Below are 21,647 nucleotides of genomic sequence, written 5' to 3'. Positions count from 1 at the left end.
TTTTATTATTTATCTTTATGTGGTGCTGAGAATTGAACCCAGGGCCTCACACGTGCTAGGCAAGCGCTGTACCACTGAGCCACAACCCCAGCCCTCTTAGACATATTCTTGAGGTTTGTTCTGGGACACAGTTAAGTTATTTGGAGATAGTTTTTGTTTTTTTTTTTAAATTCCAAGTCTTCCTTTTGCTATTTGTTGGATAGGAATGGAACAGTGTTTAGGATACTTCCCACTATTGAGGCAAAGCCTTCCTGGCTATGATAACAAGTGCCCCATGCATTATGTGGCTTTTCCAGTGTGGCTGGTGGAAGCAGGCCCTGTGTGAGTGGGGGATGCTGTTAACCTGAATCTTTTTGGGTTGTTCTTTCCCTGGACTCAGGCAGATTTTGCAGGTACTCAGCTGCGTACCTGAGGTGGGTCCTCTGCAGATCTTTGTGTTCTTTCTTTGTACAGCTCTCTTCTGACCCGTGAGCTCTTCCATGGCTCAGCTCCATCTCCTCAGCTCAGGGAGCCCTGCTTCCTCCCAGCATCATGGGCGGAAGCTGAGCAGCCACTGGGGCCACCGTAGGGTTCATTGTGTTTCTTCCCCATCTCTTAGGAGTACTGCTCTTCCTTGCCTGATGTCCAGTGCCTTGGAAAGTATTGGTTTATGTTTCTTGTCCAGTTTCCACATAGTTCCAGATGAGAAGGTAATAGGAGTCCTCACTTTGGGAGAGAAGTCAAGGATGACATCAAGATTTATGGCCTGAGAAACTTTGAGTTTTGAGTTGTCATTTCCTAAGGTGGGGAAGACTGGGAGAATCAGGTTTGGTGGTCGGTGTGGTGAGAAAGTCATGATGTTTGAGGAGCGGCCAGTAGGACCCTAGAGCGAAGTCAGAGAAGCAGTTGGATCTGTCAGGCTCTAGTCAGGGGAGAGGTCTGGGCAGGGGCTGCTCATTTATGTGGCATCAGCTTGTAGATGGCCCTGGATGAGATCCTGGTTGGAACGTGGCTAGTGTGTTGCATTCGTCAGTTTCCTGTTTTGTGTGCTTTCTTGTTTTGGGTTCTTGCTAGCATAAGAAGGCCCTCCCCTCCCAGGGTTAACTAATTCCTAGAGGTAATGTCAGCTTTCCTGGAGGTGTGACTTTCACGTGCAAACCAACCAACCCAAAGCCCAGTTCCCCAGCCACCTTCTCTACTGTACTCTCCTGCTCTTTGGCCCCAATCCCCAGCCCTAATTGCCCCAGGCCAGGAACCAGCCAAGTAGGGAGAGCTCCTGTGCCCCGGAGCATGTGGAAATGATCCACACTAACCAGTCTTACACCACTGTCCTGCCTCACCCATTCCTGCCCACAGGACCCACAGCAGGAGGCTCCCTCTGCCCCTGACTGTCCCTGGTGCTTTTCCCATAAGGCCCACCATGCCTCTGCTTCTAGGCATTTGTGACTAAAATCTTGTTCCTTCATGACAATCGTCTCCATGTTTGTACATCTTGCTGTACCCGATTAAAAACAATTTCCAGGTTCCCTTACAATTAGTGTAGATGTAAGGAAAGAACTGAACAAAAGAAACAAAGAGATAGGCGCTTAACAGTCACATAGGTTTCTTTGGGACCAACCTGCGCAGGGGGCTCCCAGCAGAGGTTGGAACCTGTCTTCCACTTAGGGAAGTTACAGGGAGTGACGGAGTCGGGGGATTTTTGCGGTTAGGCTGTTGCTAGGGGCTTGTCAGGGAAGAGTCCTTGTGGTGGTCACCGTCATTCTGTGGTGGTCACTGTTCCATGTCAAACAAGGTGTTTCTCAGGGTTTCAGTCCCAGATAAGAATTCCCTTTCTGGTGTAATGATGGAGTGTTGTCTGGGGTCTAGGTCAGGCTGAATCAGAGTGACCAGGGGGTGACAGTTCTGAGAAGGAGGATGTGTTTCAAAATGGCGCTGCCTGTGTCAGGTTCTCCCTAGTGGTGGAAATGCCTGCTCTGGCCACGTGGAGTGCCTGCGTTACCTTACCCTGTTTAATCTTCCCAGGAACCCTGGGAGGTAGCTACTGTTGTTATCTTCCTTTTTTAGATTATGGGGTAGAGCAGGCTCCATAAGTTGCCCAAGGTCAGCAGCTCCTAAGTGGTGAAGTGGAATGTAGACTGAGGCACTCTGGGTCCCCGTGTTCTTAACCACAGAACAGTCCCGTGCAGTCCGAGTGGGCTTTAACCTGGGGCCAAACTCCTCAAAAACTTTTATAAATTGTAACTTGTTTCTTTGCTCCAAGACACGATGAATTTTACTTCATTGTCTGTTTTAGTTAGTTCTTTGTCACTATCACCAAAGTACCCGATGAGAACAATTTAGAGAAGTTGATGTGGGGCTTGTGGGTTCAGAGGTCTCCATCCACAGGTGGCCAACTCCACTGCTCTGGGCCCAAGGTGAGGCGGCACATGAGGGGGAAGGGCCCAGGGCAGGGAACCTGCTCAGCTTACGGCAGGGTGGGTGGGGGAGGAGGTGGTCAGGAAGCAGAAGCAGGGGAAGGCCCCTGGGGTGGATGAACCCTTTGAGGGCATATCCCCAGTGACCCACCTCCTCCAGCCACACCCCACCTGCCTACAGTTACCAATTCAAATTACAGTTACTAATTCAAATTAGGATGGACTGATTAAGTCACAGCTCTCATCCAATCATGTCACCTCTGAATACTCCTGCATCAACAGGAGCCTTTGGAGGACACCTTACATCTAAACCATAACAGTGCCTAAGGGACAACTGAAAGCAAGGAGTAAGAGCCATAAAAGACCCTGGGAAAAGCCCCGACCTGCTGTCCTGGGGATGGGGGAGGGGTCATGATTCCTCTTCTCAGGATGGAACACACTCAGGGACATGGTGTCCTCCCAGAGAAGGCCCGTGCTGCTGGACTCCTCTCAGTCTGCACAGCAGAGTCTTGTACAAAACCAACCAATCACCCAACCCACAGCAGGACTTTTCCATTTCTAGAAGATGCCAAAGAAGGGATGGATTAAAAAAAAAAAATCCTTCCTCATTATCGACATACATTAGTTTTAAGAAATTTGGAAAATATATAAAAATCAAGAAGAAAAAGGAATAAATTCGCAGCCCAGAGATACTGCTGTTAATATTCCAGTCCTTTGAGACTTGAGTATTTGACTAAAAGAATTCATTAAAGGTCTGTTTGGGATCTGTTTCCTTATCTTTCACCATCTCCCTTTTCCTTCCCATTTGTGAGGGACACGTGTGTGGTGTGTGTGTGTGTGTGTGTGTGTATGTATGTATTTTCTGTCTTCCAATGCCCCTGAGGCCTACTGGAGATTTTGCCCAGTCTGACGAGGAGCCCCGTGGATCCAGTCTGACGTTGGTACCTTTCTGCCAAATTTGGGGACTGGGACCCCTGCTCACAGGGATTCAGACATGAGGAAAGAGTTATCTTCCTTAGGCTGTGGCTGTATCTGGCCAAATCAATAACTAATCAGCACTGAGTTAATCTTATTAGTTATTCATTGTCCCCCTCTCAAACCACAAACCAAGCTGGTGAGGACAATGCTTTAATTAATATGAGGCAGATAAAATTCATTGCAGCAAGGTTAATGGTAATGAGATAATCATAAAGCCAGTTATTGAGCTTGGAGTGGAAAGGAGGTTGGAGCCCGGGCAGGGGGACTTGCTGGTGATTTCTGGGATATTGTGACAGGATAGAAGGTGGGTGTGGGGGCTGTCAGTGAGGGTGTGCTGCTGCGACACACCCAGGTGCTGGGTAGAGGCAGCCCTGGAATCCAGGGAACAAACAGGTGGCTGGTGTCAGGGTAGCAGGCAAAGTACAAAGATCTTTGTGGACGAGAACCTAAAGTCTGTATGTTTGAATTAATGCTCTGTTGTTATTTGCATTTCTTTTGCACTGGTACTTTGCAATTGAGATGACAGTCCATGAAGTTAGCTGTTGTTTCTGTTTATTAGATTGTGGTCCCGACTTGTTATACCCAATCAAGTGAGGCACAGAGAGTGGATGGGCCTGGAGGGTTTTTTTGTTTTTAAATTTCATTTTTCTGGGAAGCTTAATCCCTTCCCTTTTCTCTTTCCATTCATTTATTAAGCACTGACTATTTGCTGGGCCCTGCACCTGCACTGGGTTTTTTATGCATTACCTCAATGAACCATCATGATGAAGAGCATAATTATTTTCCCTCTCTTACTGATGAGGAAGCCAAGGTTCCAGAGTTCATTAACTTTGACAAGTAACTATCAAAATAGGATTTGAATCCAAGTTTTTCTGATTCCAGAGCCAATGCTTTTAACCATTATATGATTCCTCCTCCTTTGACTTAAGACCACCTGCAGCTTACATTGGCCTTTCAAATGGTGTGCACTTGTTCCGGTTGCCACGGCCTCCCCGTGCCTAGCCTGGTGACCATCCAACGTACATCACACATTGGGAGTGATGGGCAGCTGCCTTTGCTGCCTGCTCTTGTAATTTTGGTTTTATGTGTGTGTGTCAGTCTACATTGTCAGCTCCTATCCTGTGAAGACCAGGGCTGTATTTCTTCTCAGCTCCCAACAATGCCTGGTACAAGAGAAATTTCATGAATGTTTGTTCCCTGGCACATGGTACCTGGTACACAGGGCCCCATATCGGACAGATCAAGGTTTGGGCATAGCGTGTGTTTTAGTTAGCTTTGTGTTGCTGTGACCAAAATACCTGACAAGAACAACTTGGAGGAGGAAAAGTTTATTTGGGGCTCACAGTTTCAGAGGTCTCAGTCCATAGACAGCTTACCCAATTGCCCTGAGCCCAGGATGAGGCAGTGCATCATGGGAGAAGGGCTCAGTGGAGGAAAGCTGTTCAGTTCATGGTGGTCAGGAAGCCAAGGAGAGGGTGGGAGGGGCTGCAGGGAAGAACACCCTTCCAGGACACTGCCCCAGTGACCCACCTGCTTCAGCCATGCCCCACATCCTAGAGTTACCACCTAGCCAGCCTGTTCAGAGCAGGATGGACTGATTAGGTCACGGCTCTCAATATCCAGTCATTGACCTCTGACCATTCCTATATTAACAGAAGCATTTGGAGGACCCCTCATATCCAAACCAGAATACTGTAGCTTCATCATGTGGGATTTGGGGGCTGTCACTGAACTTTGACATTGTTTCTTCATCTTTAAAGACACATCCTAAGATCTTTGTTACAGAGATAGTGGACATATTTAAAAACAAAAACCACCACCACCCCTTATGATCTGAGTGTTTATTGTAGGCCGGGAAGCCACGTAGCTGGGGCAACTGTAGTGGACAGTAGAGATGTAGAACCTCTCCGTCACTGCAACAAGTTCTGTTGGATAGTGATGTTAGAAACCAACTTTCATTTATCTGCCTGTCCCTCATGGTACTTATGCCTTGTGTGTGGTCAAGGGTGTGTGTGGTGAGGACTAGATTTGAGTGGGGTGCCCAGTTCAGGAGATTCTGGATGCTTTGTTCTTTCCCTCAAGCACACGGGCATGGTTGGGGATAGGATCCTGGGAAGAGGGAACTGTGAGATTCCTGTATATACTCCCAGCTGCCCGTGAACACTGAGAAAGGGAGTCTGCACTAAGTCAGTACCTTCCTGAACATCTGCATGGGCCTGGCTTCTGATCCTGAAGAACAGGGGGAACTGGAGCAGGAAAGGCACCTTGGAGAGCAGAGTTTCTGCTATGTTATTCAGCATTGGGATCTTTTGGCCTTAAAACAATATTTTCAGTTTTTGGTGAGTGGCAATGTTCCTTAGTTCCATGTGTGTGTGTGTGTGTGTGTGTGTTAGAAGCAGGTCAGAGGTAACTTTGATGGGAATGTGGGGTGTAATTTGCAGTAGTGCTAACTCAGTTTCATGGATGATGGTTTTGTGAATGTATGAACCACTGTCACCTGTCTGTTTATGGTACCTGCACAGCTAACCCTGAGCATGCAGTGTATACAGCAGACACACTTGGCCCAAGAGCTGATGTGCCAGGTAACTGATGAGCCAGAGGTGGACCACCTTCTTGGGCATGGGTGACCAGGGAGGGCTCCCCATGATCTTGAAGGTGATCATCACTTTGTGCCAAGAGGCACCCCACCTAGCATTGGCTCATGTCACAGATGACAGGCAGTAGAGCCCCGACTCAGCTTGCTTTAGGGCAGACTGGGCAGGGCGAGTCCTGTGCTGTCCGAGGGCTGTCAGAGCCAGGGACAAATGTAGATGTGAGTCCAGCCTAAAGAAAACAGTGGAGCAGGGTTATCCGCCTCCCCCCCTCACAGAGCAACATACAGTCATGCACATGTAGCAACATGCACACAACACACATGCAGTACCCTCTGCACACGCACCCACACAGCAGCACACACATGCATGATGTGCCTTTGTGTCTGTTGTTCTAGATAAAGTGTTTTTCCTTTTCAGCTTCATCTATTCAATTGACTTTCAGAGGCCAACTCTGTATCAGCCAGGGCCCAGCCATACCATAATTTGAATAGGAAAAATTGAATATAAAGAATTATTAACTAGTAAAAGGTGGTCAAGTCCTGCAAGGGGTAGAAGGAGACTCTGCCGGTGCAGATGTGGCAAGCACCCAAATCTGCTCCTTCTGGGGCCAGGGGAGTGTGAGCCTGTAGGAACCAAGGGCTCAGCAGAGCTCTTCCCACCCTTGAGGCTGGGAGCTGGCCCATGGAGCCCGCAGGGCTGCTCTCGGATGCTAGCGGTGAGCTGTGGTGCAGGCCTGAGTCAGAGTGGGCCCATGGCAGTAGCCCACTGGGTGGCAGAGAGACTTATGGGAGGGGGTGGGCTGAGCTCATCTGTAGGGGTGGCCAGGACACTCACTGGAGGGTGGGCCTGAGTTCCACGGAAGTGGACCATAGGTGTGGGCTGCAGCGGGTCTGTGAGGCCCTGGAGTGGGCGCTGTCCCTGCTGGCTGCCTGTCTCTGCTGGAGCAGCACACTGGAACCAGTAAGGGGACCTCTGTGCCTGCTATGGTCTCACAGTGTCCCCAGGATCCCTGAATGATCCAGGCTGATATCATCAAGTCCTCTGACAAAGGAAAAATGACCCAGGGTTCAGCTTTAGTATCTCAGCAAAGAAGAGTAGATTCAGAGCCGAGAGGCAGGACAGGCAGGACCCGTGCTCGGGAGTCAATGATTCTCTGACTTGATGATCATACGAAAGCGATATGTCTTCAGTGGAAACCATACTTGGAATTTTGACCTCCCTGGACTAGAGATGATGTCATGATACTCCCTCTGGATTCTGGTGGTGGCAGTGAGCTGTATCACCCCGTCAGCTAGGAGATCACAGGGTCACCATCCTGCTCTATGATGCCCTGTTGCTAAGCTATGATGTTCCATAGTCAGGGGCATCAAATGCATCTTTGACTTCTCACTGGTTAATCAGACCCCATCCAAAGTCAAGAAGCATCTGTCCATTCGTAACCAGCACCTGCCTCGCCCCATGTCACCCCTTCCTGTGAGCCTGAGTGTCTGCTCATAGCTCCCTTGTTTCTTTCATCTGTGATTTCCCACCTTGTCCTGAACTCTCTAATACCTGCTGCTTTGTGGTGTTCTCTGTTGTGTGAGTGGCCCTCTGGGTGTCCCCAGATAGCTGAGGGCAGGGTCTGGGCTTGCAGTAAGTCTCCCTGAGTGTGTGGCAGTGGATATCTTTCCTGGGAGGGGAGGAGAGCTGGATGTGACCTCACCCCCTTCCTAGCCTCTGTTCCCTTTAGGTGTGCTAACTGCCCAGCTGACCCCCAGAACAGCTAGCTGTGGGGTTTAGTGTGCCTCTGGGGATGAGTGGCACGCCGGGCAGTGTTGCTGGGGAGCGGATGGAGGACCTGGCTCTGGTGGCCCTGGATGGAGAGGTGTGCCCACCTCTCTGGCTCTTCCTGTTCTGCTGTTGGTTGTGCATTTTCTCTTCTGCTGGGTTAAAGTCCGAGGCCAACTATTTCAGCTGCAGAAAGTTGTCCACTGAGGCCTGAACCTTCGTCCTGACTGCCTGGCGATAGCTGGCTGCGGGTTGACCATGGCCTTTGTCATCTCCTTACTACTACAGCTTGAGTGTGGCTTTGGCCTGCCATGGCCCCAACTCTACCCAGCTCCACATGACCTTCTGCCATCGGACACTGGCTGGCTTTGTCCCCAGTCTCCAGTTCTTGAGACAGTGTCCCTTGACCCTTCGACTCTTCTAGGGATGCTCATGCTCTTATTCTCTCAATTAGAGTTAATTTCCTCTCTTCCTTCTGCCAAGAAAAAGAGACTCTCCCTGGTGCGGCTTGAACTGTGTGTCCTCATCAGGGCTGGAGGGCTGTGCCCAGAGGGACCCAGCTGTGTGTACTCAGGTTTGGCCCAAAATGGGTTGGAGCAGGATGCAGAGGTGTCCAGCAGAGCTAGAAGTAGACCGGCCCCTGAGGGCCTAAGGACGGCTGCTGAAGCCTGGAGTCTGCTGTGGGGTGGGGGGGCTGGGTGTTCCCGCTGCCGGGATGAGGGTGCTCAGGGCTTAGTGTTCTCAGTTTCTAAAGTAGTCGTTTCCTGTGTGGTTCACTTGGCAACTAATTACATAGGAATTTTGAACATTCTCCCCATCTTTGTTATCAGTTGTTATTGAAGTCTGGTTTTAGGGCCCCATCCTGCCTAGAGGCTGTGATTCTGCAATGCAGGACCCTCATGGTTCCCAAACCCTCAGCTGGTCTGGAGTGATGACTGGGATGCACAGCCTGGGGTAGATGAGAATCAGGATGTAAGCTAGGGCCCTGCATCCTGGACAGTGTGTCCTACAGCCTATGTCATATGCCTCATGCCCCCAACACTGTCATTCCCCCAGGAAAGAGGAGTCCCTGCCAAAGATTGCTACATTAAACGAGCTCCAGATTTGGAGTGTGTTATAGCCTTTCCTTTGACATTTATTCTCATTTTATAAATAAGGCAATTGAGTTTCTCATCTTAAAAGATACCAACACTGCCTTCCAAAGCTGTCTTAAGAGATAGGATGTATTTGACCATCCATTGTAGAGACCCAAACAAACATGAAGTATTATTAGTGTGTCTGAGGGCTAGGTGGCAAATACATGAACTTGGCACACCCTAGAGTGAGCCATTAGTAGACTAGCCTTGAACGAGGATATGATTCAGTGGAGGAGAGCTCACCTAGCATGTCTGAGCCCTGGGTTCCATCTCAGCATCTCGCCTCCCCAAAGCCAAACAGAAAAGCCCCCAGAAAGCCTTGAACACTGATTTCTAGGGAGTGTGACTCAGACCAGGTCAGTTTTGATGGAGAGCAGATTGGCAGCTTAAGGCCATGTGCAAAGGCGGGCCCTAGTATGAGATTGGAATGGACCCTGTGGGTACCAGGAGGCTGAAGGAGGACCTTGAAGGTGTGTGCACGTGCCCCACCTTAGGCACTGGGACTGAGGGAAGGTGTTCAGGCACAGCGGGTGGGGGAGGGGAATGATGTTCAGAATAGCCTGCACTCATGCCTCTCTGTCCCCGTGTCTGTCTCCCTGCAGGTGCACCTCCGCTCTGCCAGGCGTCTCTGTGATCTCTGCTGTGCCAACCGGGGCACCTTCATCAAGGTGGGCCAGCACCTGGGGGCTCTGGACTACCTGCTGCCCGAGGAATACACCAGCACGTTGAAGGTGCTGCACAGCCAGGCCCCGCAGAGCAGCATGCAGGAGGTCCGCCAGGTCATCCGGGAGGACCTGGGCAAGGAGGTACTCACCCCTTCAGGAGGGCTGGCTCCAGGACAGTATGCTTTTGAAAAGGTCTTGGTTCTTGCCGCCTGGGCCCAGGGCACTCGGGTCCCACCACTAATGCAAAATCAAATGTCATAGACACTTTCAGTGCTGAGATCGGAGAGGTTGGAAGGAACCTCAGTAAAAAAAAGTTAGTTGAAGTATGAAATATTCGTATTGTCTTGGATACAACCTAATGAGTCATGGTCCAGCCTAATAATTTCTATCAACATCTGAGGGTTTATGGCATTCCCACAACGGTGCTGCGTCCATGCCTCATCTCATTTGCTCCTCATGGCAAACCCACAGTGGGTACTGTTACTAATTCCATTTTGCCAATGAAGGCTGCAGCCTTGGGTAGTAAGGTCAAGGGCACTGTTGGTGCCCTGCTTATATGGTGCCATCCATAAGCTGTCCATGAGGTCCATGCTTTGGTTTCTCTGGAATATCCCTGGTAGGCACTCATTCAGCCTCTGCTTGATTAACCCCCCGTGGTAGGAAGCTTCCTGTCTTAGGTGCCACCCATGGTGGCCTGTCCTATTGTCAGTCATTTCTGACTGTAGGAAGAGCATCCCTATAAGTGCTAGAGCCTGCCTTCTCCAATCTCAACTCCTCATCTTCATTTGGGGCCCTGGAGTGATAGAGAACGGAGCTAAGGTCCCTCTGTACAGCAGCCTTGGTTACCCTGAGCATTCCTTTCCACTCATGCCATAAACCACAGGGTGTTATTTTGTGCCGAACTGGGCACAGTTGCATGGATCCTCACTGACTTGCTCTGGTCACTGCCTCTGGGGACAGGGAGGGGATGAGCAGCCATCTGCAGGTGGCTGAGCAGTGGGTCAGGTCCAGCTTTTATGTGCTATAATTTGAGGGTGCGTCAGAGATCTTTACTGAAGTCCCTTTTGCCCTTACCTGTTATCTGAAATTCTCTTAGAGAATTCTAGGTCTTCTAGAGTTCTCTGAACAAAATCACCTTGAAGTTGAGCCTTTAGCAGCGGATGCCTTTCCTGAGATTAGTTTGTAGCCTTTGATGCTTCCTAGTTGCCCTTAAAATAAGAATGCTTAGCAGGGCTCTCAAGGTGCAGCCCATCCAGTCTCTGCCCCCTCCCTGTTCCATGACTGTAACTCGGTGGGGCAGAGGGCGGTGGAGGGTGGCGTTTGTGCTCTGGAGCCAGGGCTGTGGACCTAGCCCCAATTATACCCTGTTGGCACCTCACTCTCCTTATCTGTAAAAATGGGGATCACTGTAGCGTGCACCCTCTCGGGTAGCAGTGAGGACTAGAGCGACAGGAATGGGGAGGCTCTGTAGAGCACCCAGCATGCCGCAGTGCTCAGCTAGTGTCGGGTCCTGCTGTAATTGTGGCTATTCCCCTACACTGGTCACTGTGCTGCTTGTCACACTCCGTGTACCCTGAGCCTGTGGTGCCTGTGTTTTGGTCTGTCCTCTGCTTGGAACATCTCTTTACTCCGTTCTCTGTATCTGTTGAGTGATTTCAGGACATTGGCACTCTGTCCGTCCATCTAGCACCAGACCAGGTGCTAGGAGCTGGTTTCCTGGCCAAACTGCAGCTCTTATGTGAAGTCTTCTCCTTACACAAGTCACATTAGGCTCCACAGAACTTCGCCTCCCCCCAACTAACTCATGCTAGCTGAGGCTTGGGTACTTGAACCTAGGTGTTTCCATCAGATGTCAGAAAATCTTTGGGGATGAAGACCTTAATGGTTCTTTTATCCTGAATCTGTAGCACCAGAGCGATGCAGTCTAAAGCAGGTACCAGTGTTTGTTTAATGAGTCAATGGATGAATGACAACTTCCTCAGGCTACTCAAGGCAGAGCGGAGAATAGGGGCAGAGGTTGGATGAAGACCAGTTGTTCCATTTTTACTGATCTGCAGGGAACTGGCCCTGACCATCAGGGGCTGGCACCTATTATTGTGGAGCAGGCACCAGCTGCTCAGTGTCAGTCCAAGATGCTGCACTCCTCAATGGTGACCTGGAGGGAGGCCTCATTAGCTGACTCTGTAGAAGCTCGAACCATGCCTAGGATGAGCTTGGAAACCTCCCCCGCACTGAGGAACATTTCCTCTGAAGGGAGAGAGATCGAATGAAAGGCAAATAGAATTAGAACTGGGCTCAGGGGGCTCAGGCTGCAAGCTAGGAGGAGCAGGGTTAGGCTGGAGAGGTCCCCAGGCAGAATCTGGTGCCACCTTTGCTTCTCACAAAGACTGTTGGCCTCCAGCTTCCAACAGCATGAGATTCACCCCCAAATTAAAACTAAACAAGTCACTGTAATAACAGTGTGAAGTGGATTATCACTGGCATGTGGCATGGTGGGGGTGGACATGAAAGAGGGGAAGGCAGCAGAAAATTAACCCCTGGAAGCCTCTGGGGAGGGGGTGGGGCCACAGCCGGGGCAGAGTGAGATGAAAAGTTCCGGGTGCCAGGGGTTACGGTGGGCCCACCCCGCTGGCTGGAGGATGTTTGGGGTTGGAAGTCTTCTCCTGCATCTGGAGGACCTCTTTTCCAGCACCAAGTAGTCATGAGCGAGATGGCCATGTGGCTCTTGCCCCCGTTTATCTGGAACCTTCTAAGAAAGGGAGGCTGTCGAGGTCACAGTTCTGAGGGGGCGTCCCTTGCTTTTGGGAAGCTCAGAAACCTCTGGTGCCTTACCACAGCCCCCACAGGCGCACGATCACAGTCTCCCCCACTCCCTCCTGGGAAGATGGTGTTTGTTCCCTGGTGACACACTTTCTAGTCTGTGGGTGGAGGGAGGGGCAAAGGGCTGTGTGGGAAGCAGGGTAGGTGAGTGCGGGGGTGTGAGGGCGGGGGCAAGTCACTCACTTCGCACTTCCCCCTCCTCCAGCCCCTCCCACGACACTTCTCAAGAGCAGCTCTCACCCCCAGGTGCCATGCTGGCCGCGGGCCCTTCCGCGGAAGCTGGGCTCCAGCCCTGGTTTCCGGTTGTCTGTCATGCATTGCTGTCCTTCTGGGTCCCGTCCTTGGTTAGGTCCTAGGGTTCCCAAGTTAAAATGCTGCTCAAGTGCTCCTGAGTCTCGGACTGCAGGCAGGGGTGGGTGGCTAGATAGAAGCTCAAGGATGGTGCCCTCTGACCTGACTGTCAGTCTTTGTGCCTCTGGGGACTCTTCTCATTCACAGAGGGTCATTTGTGTCCTCAGACCAGTTCCTGTTCCAGTTAGATGGAGCTGACCCTGAGGTGTGCCCCCTCTCCCCCCATGAGGGAGAGGGATGAAATGGAGGTTCCAGCACTTCTGGAACTCGGACTCCACAGTTATACTTGGTTCCAGATCAGTCCACACCTCTGGACATCAGCTGGTACCAGTAGTGGAGAGCAGAGGACCAGCAAAGGGCACTATCCTTACACAGGGATTGGCTCAGCAGAGAGTATGCTGGGACCACTTGGCTAAGTGAGGGGCAGGAACTAGCAACAGGATGAGACCCAGGGTCTTCTGTTTCCTCAGGAGGTTGGCTCATTTCTGCTGCCTCAGAAGTGACCTGGCTTCTGGACTGGGTTGGGGATAGCCTCTGGTGCTGAGTGCCCTTGAGGTTGTGGAGTGCAGTGCTTGCCTTGGCCAGAAGATGGCGCCTGAGCTTGCGAGTCACCCAGGGGTGTCAGAGACCAGGCCCTTTCCTGCGGAGGGGAGTCCTTGCCGGGTGGGTAAGACTCTAGTTCTTTTTACTCTTGGGTATGGTCCAAAGAACCTAGGCTGACATCTGTCCACTCTGAATGGCACAGGCACAGGTCTAAGCCATGAGGCTGTTGACTCATGCTATGATTTGGATAACACTAGAAGATCCCTGTGTTAAGGGCTTGGTCTCAAGGGTGGCACTGTTGGGAGGTGATGACCTCTAGAAGGAGGAGCCTAGTTGGGGGTCCTCAGGTCACTGGGTGCACGCCCCTGAGGGGCCTGTAGGACCTTGGCCCCTTCATGACCTTGAGGAGAGCCATTTTCTCTGCTACGTACTCCCCACCATTGACGTCTGGCACCCCCACCAGAGGGGCTGGAGCCAAACTGCCTTTTGGTTTATTAGCTTTGTGACCATGGGCATGTCAGTTAATCTCTCTGCCCCTCAGTTTCCTTATGTGTAAAATGGGGTAATGATAGGACCTGCCTGTGGGCTTGCTGTGGGGAAGAGAAGAATTAATGCAGGTGGAGCACTTAGAACAGACCTGGCTGTATTAGTCACCTTTTCATCGCTGTGACCAAAATACCCAACAAGAACAAATTAGAGGAGGAAAAGTTTATTTTGGACTCAAGGTTTCCGAGATTCAGTCCGTGGTCGGTCAGCTCCATTGCTCTGGGTATAAGGTGAGGCAGAACATCATGGTGAAGACTGTGGCCAAGGAGTGCTTTTCAGTTTATGGCAACCTAGGAGCAGAGAGAATAAGCCACCAGGCACAAGATGTAACCCCCAAAGATATGCTCCAGTGACCTGTTTCTTCCAGCCACACCCTACCTGCCTACTGTTACCACCCAGCACCATAACCCTTTCAAACTATTGATCCACCAAATGGATTAATCCACTGATGAGGTTCCAGTTATTGCAGTGGGGTAATGATAGTACCTGCCTGTGGGCTTGCTGTGGGAAAGAAAAGAATTAATGCAGGTGGAGCACTTAGAACAGACCTGGTTGTGTTAGTCTCTGGTTCTGAGTGCCTTCTAGTCATTTCATCTCTGAACATTCCCATATTGTCTCATACGTGAGCTCTGGGGGACACCTCGTATCCAAACCATAATACTGGCGCAGGTAAGTGGTCAGCAAATGTTAGCATTTTTGTGTTACGCTGGGTGCTTTCTGTGAGCAAGCAGCTTCGGTCCTGGGGGGCTTGTATATGTAGAATCGGGTCTTGAACTGGGTTTTCTGATATTTGGAATGCTTCTCTGCCCCATACAGTATTTTGCTAGAACTCTCCTTTCTCATACTTTTCCTAACCAGTTCCCCGTGTTCCACCCCCAGCCCAGCCCTTCCTCAGTGTTGGAAACGCCCCAGGGGCTGCCTAGGGAGCCTCCTGGGCTTCTGTGTACTTGTACCACCTTGGGGGGCTGCAGTCTCCCAGGGCCTTGCGCGGCATCTCATCTGGGTTAGGGGCTGTGACATTTGTGCCGGGCTGATGTGAGGGATGAGGTGGTGGAGGCAGAGGTCTGGCTGCTACCAGGGAGGAGTCACAGGAGCCACGGGTCCCCAGGGCCTTGGCATTGATGGCTGTGCCGTATTCAGGATCCTTCCCCAGCCTTTCTCGCCTGCCGGGTGGCAGCCAGACTGCTTCCCCTGCAGTGTCCTGGGAGGGCCAGGGGTGTGTGTGTGTGTGTGTGTGTGTGTGTTGTGGGGGACGGAGGATGAACATGTCCTGGGGTGGTCGAAGGCTGGGCAAGTGGTCAGGCCCTGGGGATCCAGTCTGCTTGTGGGCCCCAGGTTGGCAGAGTACCTGCCCCGCCCTGGGCTGCGGTCATGCGTTCCTTCCTGTCCCCATTTTCTTTGCCGTCTTCTTTCCAGTGCTGTCCCCACTTCTCCCTGTCCTTTTACTTCCTTACAAGTCTGTTTATCAAGTGGGAGATGGATGGATGTGCAGGTCCTGCGCCAGCCCTGGGGGTCCCTGTCCTGTGGTGCTCTGGGTCTGCCGGCCCTGCACCTCACCCCAGGCTGCTTCACTGCCCTGAGCCACCGTGAGGCTCACCTTGAGGGTGTCACTGTCCTTAGATTGGCTTCTCCTGGCCCTGAGCACGGCCCTTTGGTCCAATGTCTAGCTTCTTTGTCTCCCCAGACTGTGCCCCAAAAGGCCACCGAGTGGGTGTTCTGGGAATGGAACATAAGGATCTGGTGGCCGCGGAGCTGAGTACAGGGAGGCCTCTGGGGGCAGGGAGAGCTCCCCCTCCTGCTTGTCCTCAGCCTGCCTTCCCAGCAGATCTCAATAAAAAATGCATTTATATTAAAAATATAATGAAGAATAAAAAACATTCCCTCCCAATAATGCGGAACATCAAAAGGAGATTTTTATCAATTATATGGAGAGATTTTGGCCATAAAATGGTAATTTAAGAGTGGGAGATGGATGGTAGGGAAGCATTGATGTCATCCAGGACGGATGGCCTGCCATTAGTCACCGGGGAAAAGCAAGGGGGCAGCCGCAGTGGCCTGGCTGGCCTTCTTCCCAACGCCTGGCCCTGGCCCCATCCTGTGGCCATTGCCCGGCCCCAGGCTGCACCCCTGTGCCGCCCCTGAGGTCCCCTCTGGGGACTCCTACTCCAGTCTCTGGGCCACCTTCAGCCCACTGTCCTGCGGTTTCCAGAGGAGTCTTCCTCAGTCGGCCCCGTGGCTCCTGGCTGTGGAATAAATCTCCGCGGTGAGCTGAGCGGGGCTGCCCGCTCCCCTGGCCTCTTGGCCTTTCCTGCCCTTCAGCTAGCTACGGCCCGGCTGCCCACGGGTCCCTCTTTCAATCTCATGTACTCTTGTCTGTCCTTGCTTCTCACTGCCCTCGTTTCCCGCTTTTTACTTGTTGGGACTCTTCCTTTAGCCTCGGAGTCTAATCATGCACGCACACACACAGACACGCATACATGTGCGTGTGCACACACATACACACTCACTCCCTCATTCTGAACGCTGGCCAGGAGTCAGCCACGGTTCCCAAGGTTGCATATGATTATGAACTCATTTTCATAAGCGCTTATTATGAACCTTATTTTATAGATGGGAAACTGAGGTAGAGTTTCCGGTGATGTTTTCCTGCGGGACCTTCTCATGCATCAAGGATCAGGATGAATGGCTCTTTTGTGTTTCCCTAGATGCTTCCCACTCCTGCCGTAGCTCTTTGCAGTTATTTGATGCTCATGGTTCATCACTTCCCGATCCTGAAGCCCCGTGGGGCCTGCCTTGGGCTTGGTATGGAGTAGATGTTAGAAAATGTTGTTGAATTGAATTCTAGAAGTTCCTTGAATGCCTCTGTCCTCTGGAAGCCTTTGCTGACCTCTCATGAATCTCTTGGGATCTAGAGGGTGGTCGTCTAGCTCAGCCTGGCCATCTGGTCACCTCAGTGATGGCAGGTCTCCTCCCACTTATTTCAGGTTCCCTCAGGGCACTGCCCAGGGCCTGTATACAAGAGGAGCTTAACAATGGATTGCTAGGTGAACCAAGACACTCCCTCTGACACAAGACTTCCTGGCTGAGGCCCAGGGGCATTCAAGGGCCTGCAGTCCGCAGGGTGGTCTCCTGTTGTTCTGTACAGTGCTGTGTGAGGGTCTGCCTGGAGTTCTCTAAACCACCGGCTGAGAGCAAGGCCAGCGTGTGGCTCTAGAAGGAGCAAAGTGACTATTTCTGAGGCAGAATAGCAAACAGATTAAATAAACAGGCTTTGGAGTCAGTGTCTTGCTTAAATCCCAAATGCAAACCATGGCTGTTGTCACCCTGGGTGAATTGGGTGCTCTTTCTGAGCCTTGGTTTCCTCACCATAGACAGGAGTGGTCACAGAACCTTCACTTTAGTAGGATTGTGCTGAGGACAGAAAGATATAAGCCATCAGAAATGCATCAGGACCTTGGTCTGCACAAAGATTTTCTTTTTTGGATAAGAACTCAAAAGCAAGGCAACAGATAAAAAATAGACAAATCAAATCAAACCAAAAAGCTTCTATACAGCAAAGAAAATGATCAGATTGAAGAGACAACCTGCAGATTGGGAGAAAATATTTGCAGACCTATTCGTCCAACGAGGGATTGATATCCAGGATCTCTAAGGAACTCAGCAGCAAAACAAAAACAAAAACCAACAAAAACCCCAATAATTTGATTAAGAAATAGGTAAATTATCTGAATAGATGTTTCTCAAGAGAATACATACAACTGGCCAGTAGGTGTATGAAAAAATTCAACATCACTGATCATCAGGAAAATGCAACTCAAAACCACAGTGAGCTGTCATCTGACCCCAGTTAGAATGGCTGTCATCGAAAGGACAAAAAAATAACAAAATATGGACAAGGCTCTGGAGAGCAGGGAACAAGTACTGACAAGCACTGTTTTCCATGCTAATATAGGTATGGTCCTCAAAAAACTGGAATTAGGACCACCATATGATTCAACAACCCCACTACTGGGTATTTATCCTCAGGAAGGGAGATCTGCTCACTCACCGTTTATGTAGCACCATTCATAGTAGCCAAGATATGGAGGCCATCTAAGTGCCCGGCACTGGATGAATGGATCAAGAAACTGTGGTACATATACCAAAAGGAATATTATCTGGCAATAAAAAAGAATAAAATTCTGTCATTTGCAGCAACATGGATGGAAATGGAGATCATTGTGTTAAGTGAAATAAGCCAGGCTCAGAAAGACAAGTGCCGTGTGTTCTCACTCAAGTGGAAGCTAAAAAAGCTGATCTCATAGAAGCTGGGAGTAGAAGAGTAGGGGCTGGGAAAAGTATGGGGAGGATGTGAGAGGCAGAGGTTGGTGGGCGGGTTAATGGGTACAAAATTACTGTCAGAAGGAGTAAGTCCTAGTGGTGTTTAGATGTCGGGTGCCTATAGTTAACAATAACTTATTATATATTTCAAAAGAGCTGGGACAGGATTTTGAATGATCTCATGCCTAGAGGAGCGATAGATGTTTCAGGTGGGGGATAGACTCATGGCTCTGATTTGAGAAATGGTAATAGCAGTGCTTGGACCAAGAGGGCAGCATTCGGAAGTCAGGATGGCCTTGAAGGGCCTCAAGAAGTTAGCCCTCTCTCCTGGGAACTTGTGGTTTCCCATGGTCTTGGAGGAAACCACGTTTTCCTAATGCCTCCCTCAAGGTAATAGGATTCTGGGGTGTTCTCTGGGGGCAGGAACCTGCTCCATGGTGGGTGAATCCCAGCACCTCCTTTCACACCCCCCAGGCCATAGTGGCTGCTCTGAGAATGACATCTGTGTTTCTTCCCCGGGTGGCTGCCTTGAAACAACAGACACTTATTCTCTCACGGTTCTGGAGGCTGGGAGTCTGAGATGAGGGTGCTGATAGAGCCATGCTCCCTCTCAAGGTTCCAGGGGAGGATCTGTCCCGGCCTCTTCCTAACTTCTGGTGACCGATGGCACTCTTTGGAGCGCCTTGGCTTGTAGCCGCATCATTTGAATCTCAGCCTCTTTTGCCACATGACCTTCTTGATAAGGACACTTGTCATTGGGGTTAGGGCTCACTGACTCCGGTGTGACCACATCTTAACTTGGATGATCACATCTAACGCACTGGCCTTATTTTACATGATGAGGTTCAGGGTAGACGTGGATTTGAGCTGGGGGTAGAGCTGGGCTTTGGGGCATTCTTCCTGGACTCTTGGTCTCTCCTCTCCACCTGTCTCTGCAGGCCATCTTCACACAGTGGTTTCCCTCCAGGTCTGGCCACTGCTGGCTGGCCCTGCCCCCCCCCCCCCCCCCCCTCCCAGCTTCATTTGGTAGCGTTACAGAGGGGGACTGTGATTGACAACTGAAGTCAGATGTTGTACTGGGTGACATGGTTCCCCCCACCCCCCATTCATGGTTTCCATATGAGGCGGCAGGGACCCGAGAGGTTGAGTAATGGCCACAGTCCTGGATAAGAAGAAGCAGAACCGGGATTTGAACTCTCATCTCTACCCTCCTGCTGCACAGCTGCTGATCCTGGTCCTGGAGAGGGCTGGTTTGGGGGACATTAAAGTGGGCCATAAGGTTTTGGGCCTTGTTGTGGTGGGCTTTAGGAAGTCTCCACAGGCCCGGGTCTTCTAAGTACACTCAGGTCAGGTGTGTGTGTGTGTGTGTGTGTGTGAGATCACACAGGCTGATACTGGATGGAGGGAGGGGCCTGTTTGCTCAGCTCGCTATCACTGTGATAAAACACCTGAAGCAAACAACTTAAAGGAGTGATATTTTTCCTTTAACAAGGCCCTGTCTCCGTAAGTTCCCACCACCTCCCAATAAAGCCATCAACTATGAGTCCATCATGGACTAATCCACTGATGAGGTCCCACCCTGAAGATCTCATCCCTTCCCAAAGCCCACCTCTGCTGATGGATGCATTGGACACCAAGCCTCAACACATGAGCTTTGGGGGAATGTTCCAGATGCAAACCACCCGAGGGCCTGATGCAGTTGTGTTAGGTGCAGGCTGATGAGCCTTGGTGCTGTCTCCCGGAGTTGGGCAGGGCTGGTTGTCTCCTCTCACTGTGTGCCTGGACCTCAGAGCCTGGGTGTCCCAGGCTGGGCAGTGGGTCAGGAGGCCACAAGCTTGAAGACAGATGCCTTGGCTGCTGCCCCTGGGCCCCTGGGCCTGCCAGAAGACTGCAGGGTCCTCGTCTCTTCCTTGGATGGTGCCCACGGCCTCCGGTCCCTCCCCAGGGGAAGGGGATGGGTGTCCTGCAGGTCGCGTGGGGCTGAGTTGTTGGAGTGGTTTCCGAGGGCCTCTCCCTGTGCCCCTGAGCCAGGTGGTCTGTGTTGGCGAAGTCCCGAGGAGAAGGGATGGTGTGGAGGAGCCTTGGGCCTGGCCTGTCTGAAGGTGGACGTAATTGCCAGGAGTGACCGAGCACTCACCATCTGGCAGGTGCTTGTCTGAGTCTGGGTTGTCCTGGAAGCAGACTCCAAGACAGATCAAGTGAATTTAGTGGGATACTTGGGGGCTGCTGACAGGGAAGTGGGGAGGTGGCTCAGGGAGGAGGAGGCAGCTGGTGACCCTGTGTGTTGGACCAGCCGTCACTGTGGGCCAAGGAAGTGTGATCCTGCTGGGTAGCTGGGAAATGGTGCCACTCAGCATCTCTCCCCCATGAGCCAAGAGGAAGCAGGATGTCCATCCACCAGCTTCTAACTGGATCTCACTGATGGCTGCTCCTGGGGGCGGCTGACTTCTGAGACGACATGAAGATACAATACTGGGTGGTGCAGGATGGAAGAAGGGGCGGTGGGGTGCAGGCCGTGTTGTGCAGGCAGACATCATCCTCACGGTAGCCTCACGAGGGGGAAGTACTGTCACTCTATTCCCATTTCACAGATAGGCAAACAGAGGCCAGAGGGGTCAAGTCACATGCCTAATGTCATTTGGAGAGTCTGAGGCAGAGCCAGGAGCACAAGCAGAACTGATTTCAGAAGCCAAGCTCCTAACCCCTGCATTCGGTGGCTCTCCCCACGCTTGTCATCATGTCCTGGCAGCTTATGGCTTCTCGCTCATTCCCGACAGGTGGCTGGGCAGGCAGGTGAAGAACTTAGCAGGTTAAAAAACCTGAATTTTTATTGTTCTTCTGTCTCAAACATGCCTTAGGTCAAACGCAAGCTCTCATTTAGTTCTGCAACAGCTCAGTGTTCCTTTTCCCAGTATTTCCAGATGTAGAAACTCAGACTCAGAGATGTTGAGTAACTTTTTGAGGATCACCCAGCAGGGCGATGAAGGGACCAGGAACTGAGCTGGAATGTTGTGCAGTTCCAGAGACAAACATGCTATCATTACACCGGCTGCCTTAGGAGGTGGCTAAGGAGGAGGAGCGGGGCCAGGTTCAAGGCCACACTGATGGCCTGTGAGACCCGGTCCGCCTCTCAGGACCACACTTCTTCCTCTGATCTCACACTGGACTGCCATCTTGCCTCCAGCGCCCCGTTGGTCCTGACCCATGTTACCTCCAGAGCCAGTCAGGGGCTGGCTGAGAGGGCGTCAGGAATGAGGGGTGCAGTGGTTAGGCTCACAGCTGTGGGTGAGAAGGGAGCAGCAGGGGGAGGGGGGCTGCACTCTTGCTCCTTCTCCTGGAAGCGCTGTCCTCTCCTCCTGCTGCCTGTCACCTCGGCCCACTGGCTCTTACCTGGGACAGCAGCGGAGGAAGGTGCAGCCTCCCCCTCTGGCTGATTTATGTTCGCTGTTGAAACAATAATGTTTAATCTGTACAGGGCTAATCAATTTTTCATGCTGCTTATGAATAGGCCAGCTGGGCCTGCTTCTTTATTCA

The 21,647-nt window shown here is 51.4% G+C and overlaps 1 protein-coding gene across 4 annotated transcripts in view; it reads left to right on the top strand.

Annotated features, from left to right (window-relative positions):
- Positions 1-21,647, top strand: part of Adck1 (aarF domain containing kinase 1) — a 113,857-nt gene that overhangs the window by 39,775 nt on the left and 52,435 nt on the right. For all 4 annotated transcript variants that reach the window (XM_071607635.1, XM_027931719.3, XM_071607636.1 and 1 more), the window contains one exon: positions 9,471-9,674. In XM_071607635.1, the coding sequence (XP_071463736.1) occupies positions 9,471-9,674 (204 nt within the window). The remainder of the gene's footprint in view (positions 1-9,470; positions 9,675-21,647) is intronic.

Source organism: Marmota flaviventris, chromosome 2 (genome assembly GCF_047511675.1).
Source record: "Marmota flaviventris isolate mMarFla1 chromosome 2, mMarFla1.hap1, whole genome shotgun sequence".
Classification (NCBI taxonomy): Eukaryota; Metazoa; Chordata; class Mammalia; order Rodentia; family Sciuridae; genus Marmota; species Marmota flaviventris.
The sequence above is the reverse complement of the archived record's forward strand: the minus strand, read 5'-3'. Positions and strand labels throughout refer to the sequence as shown.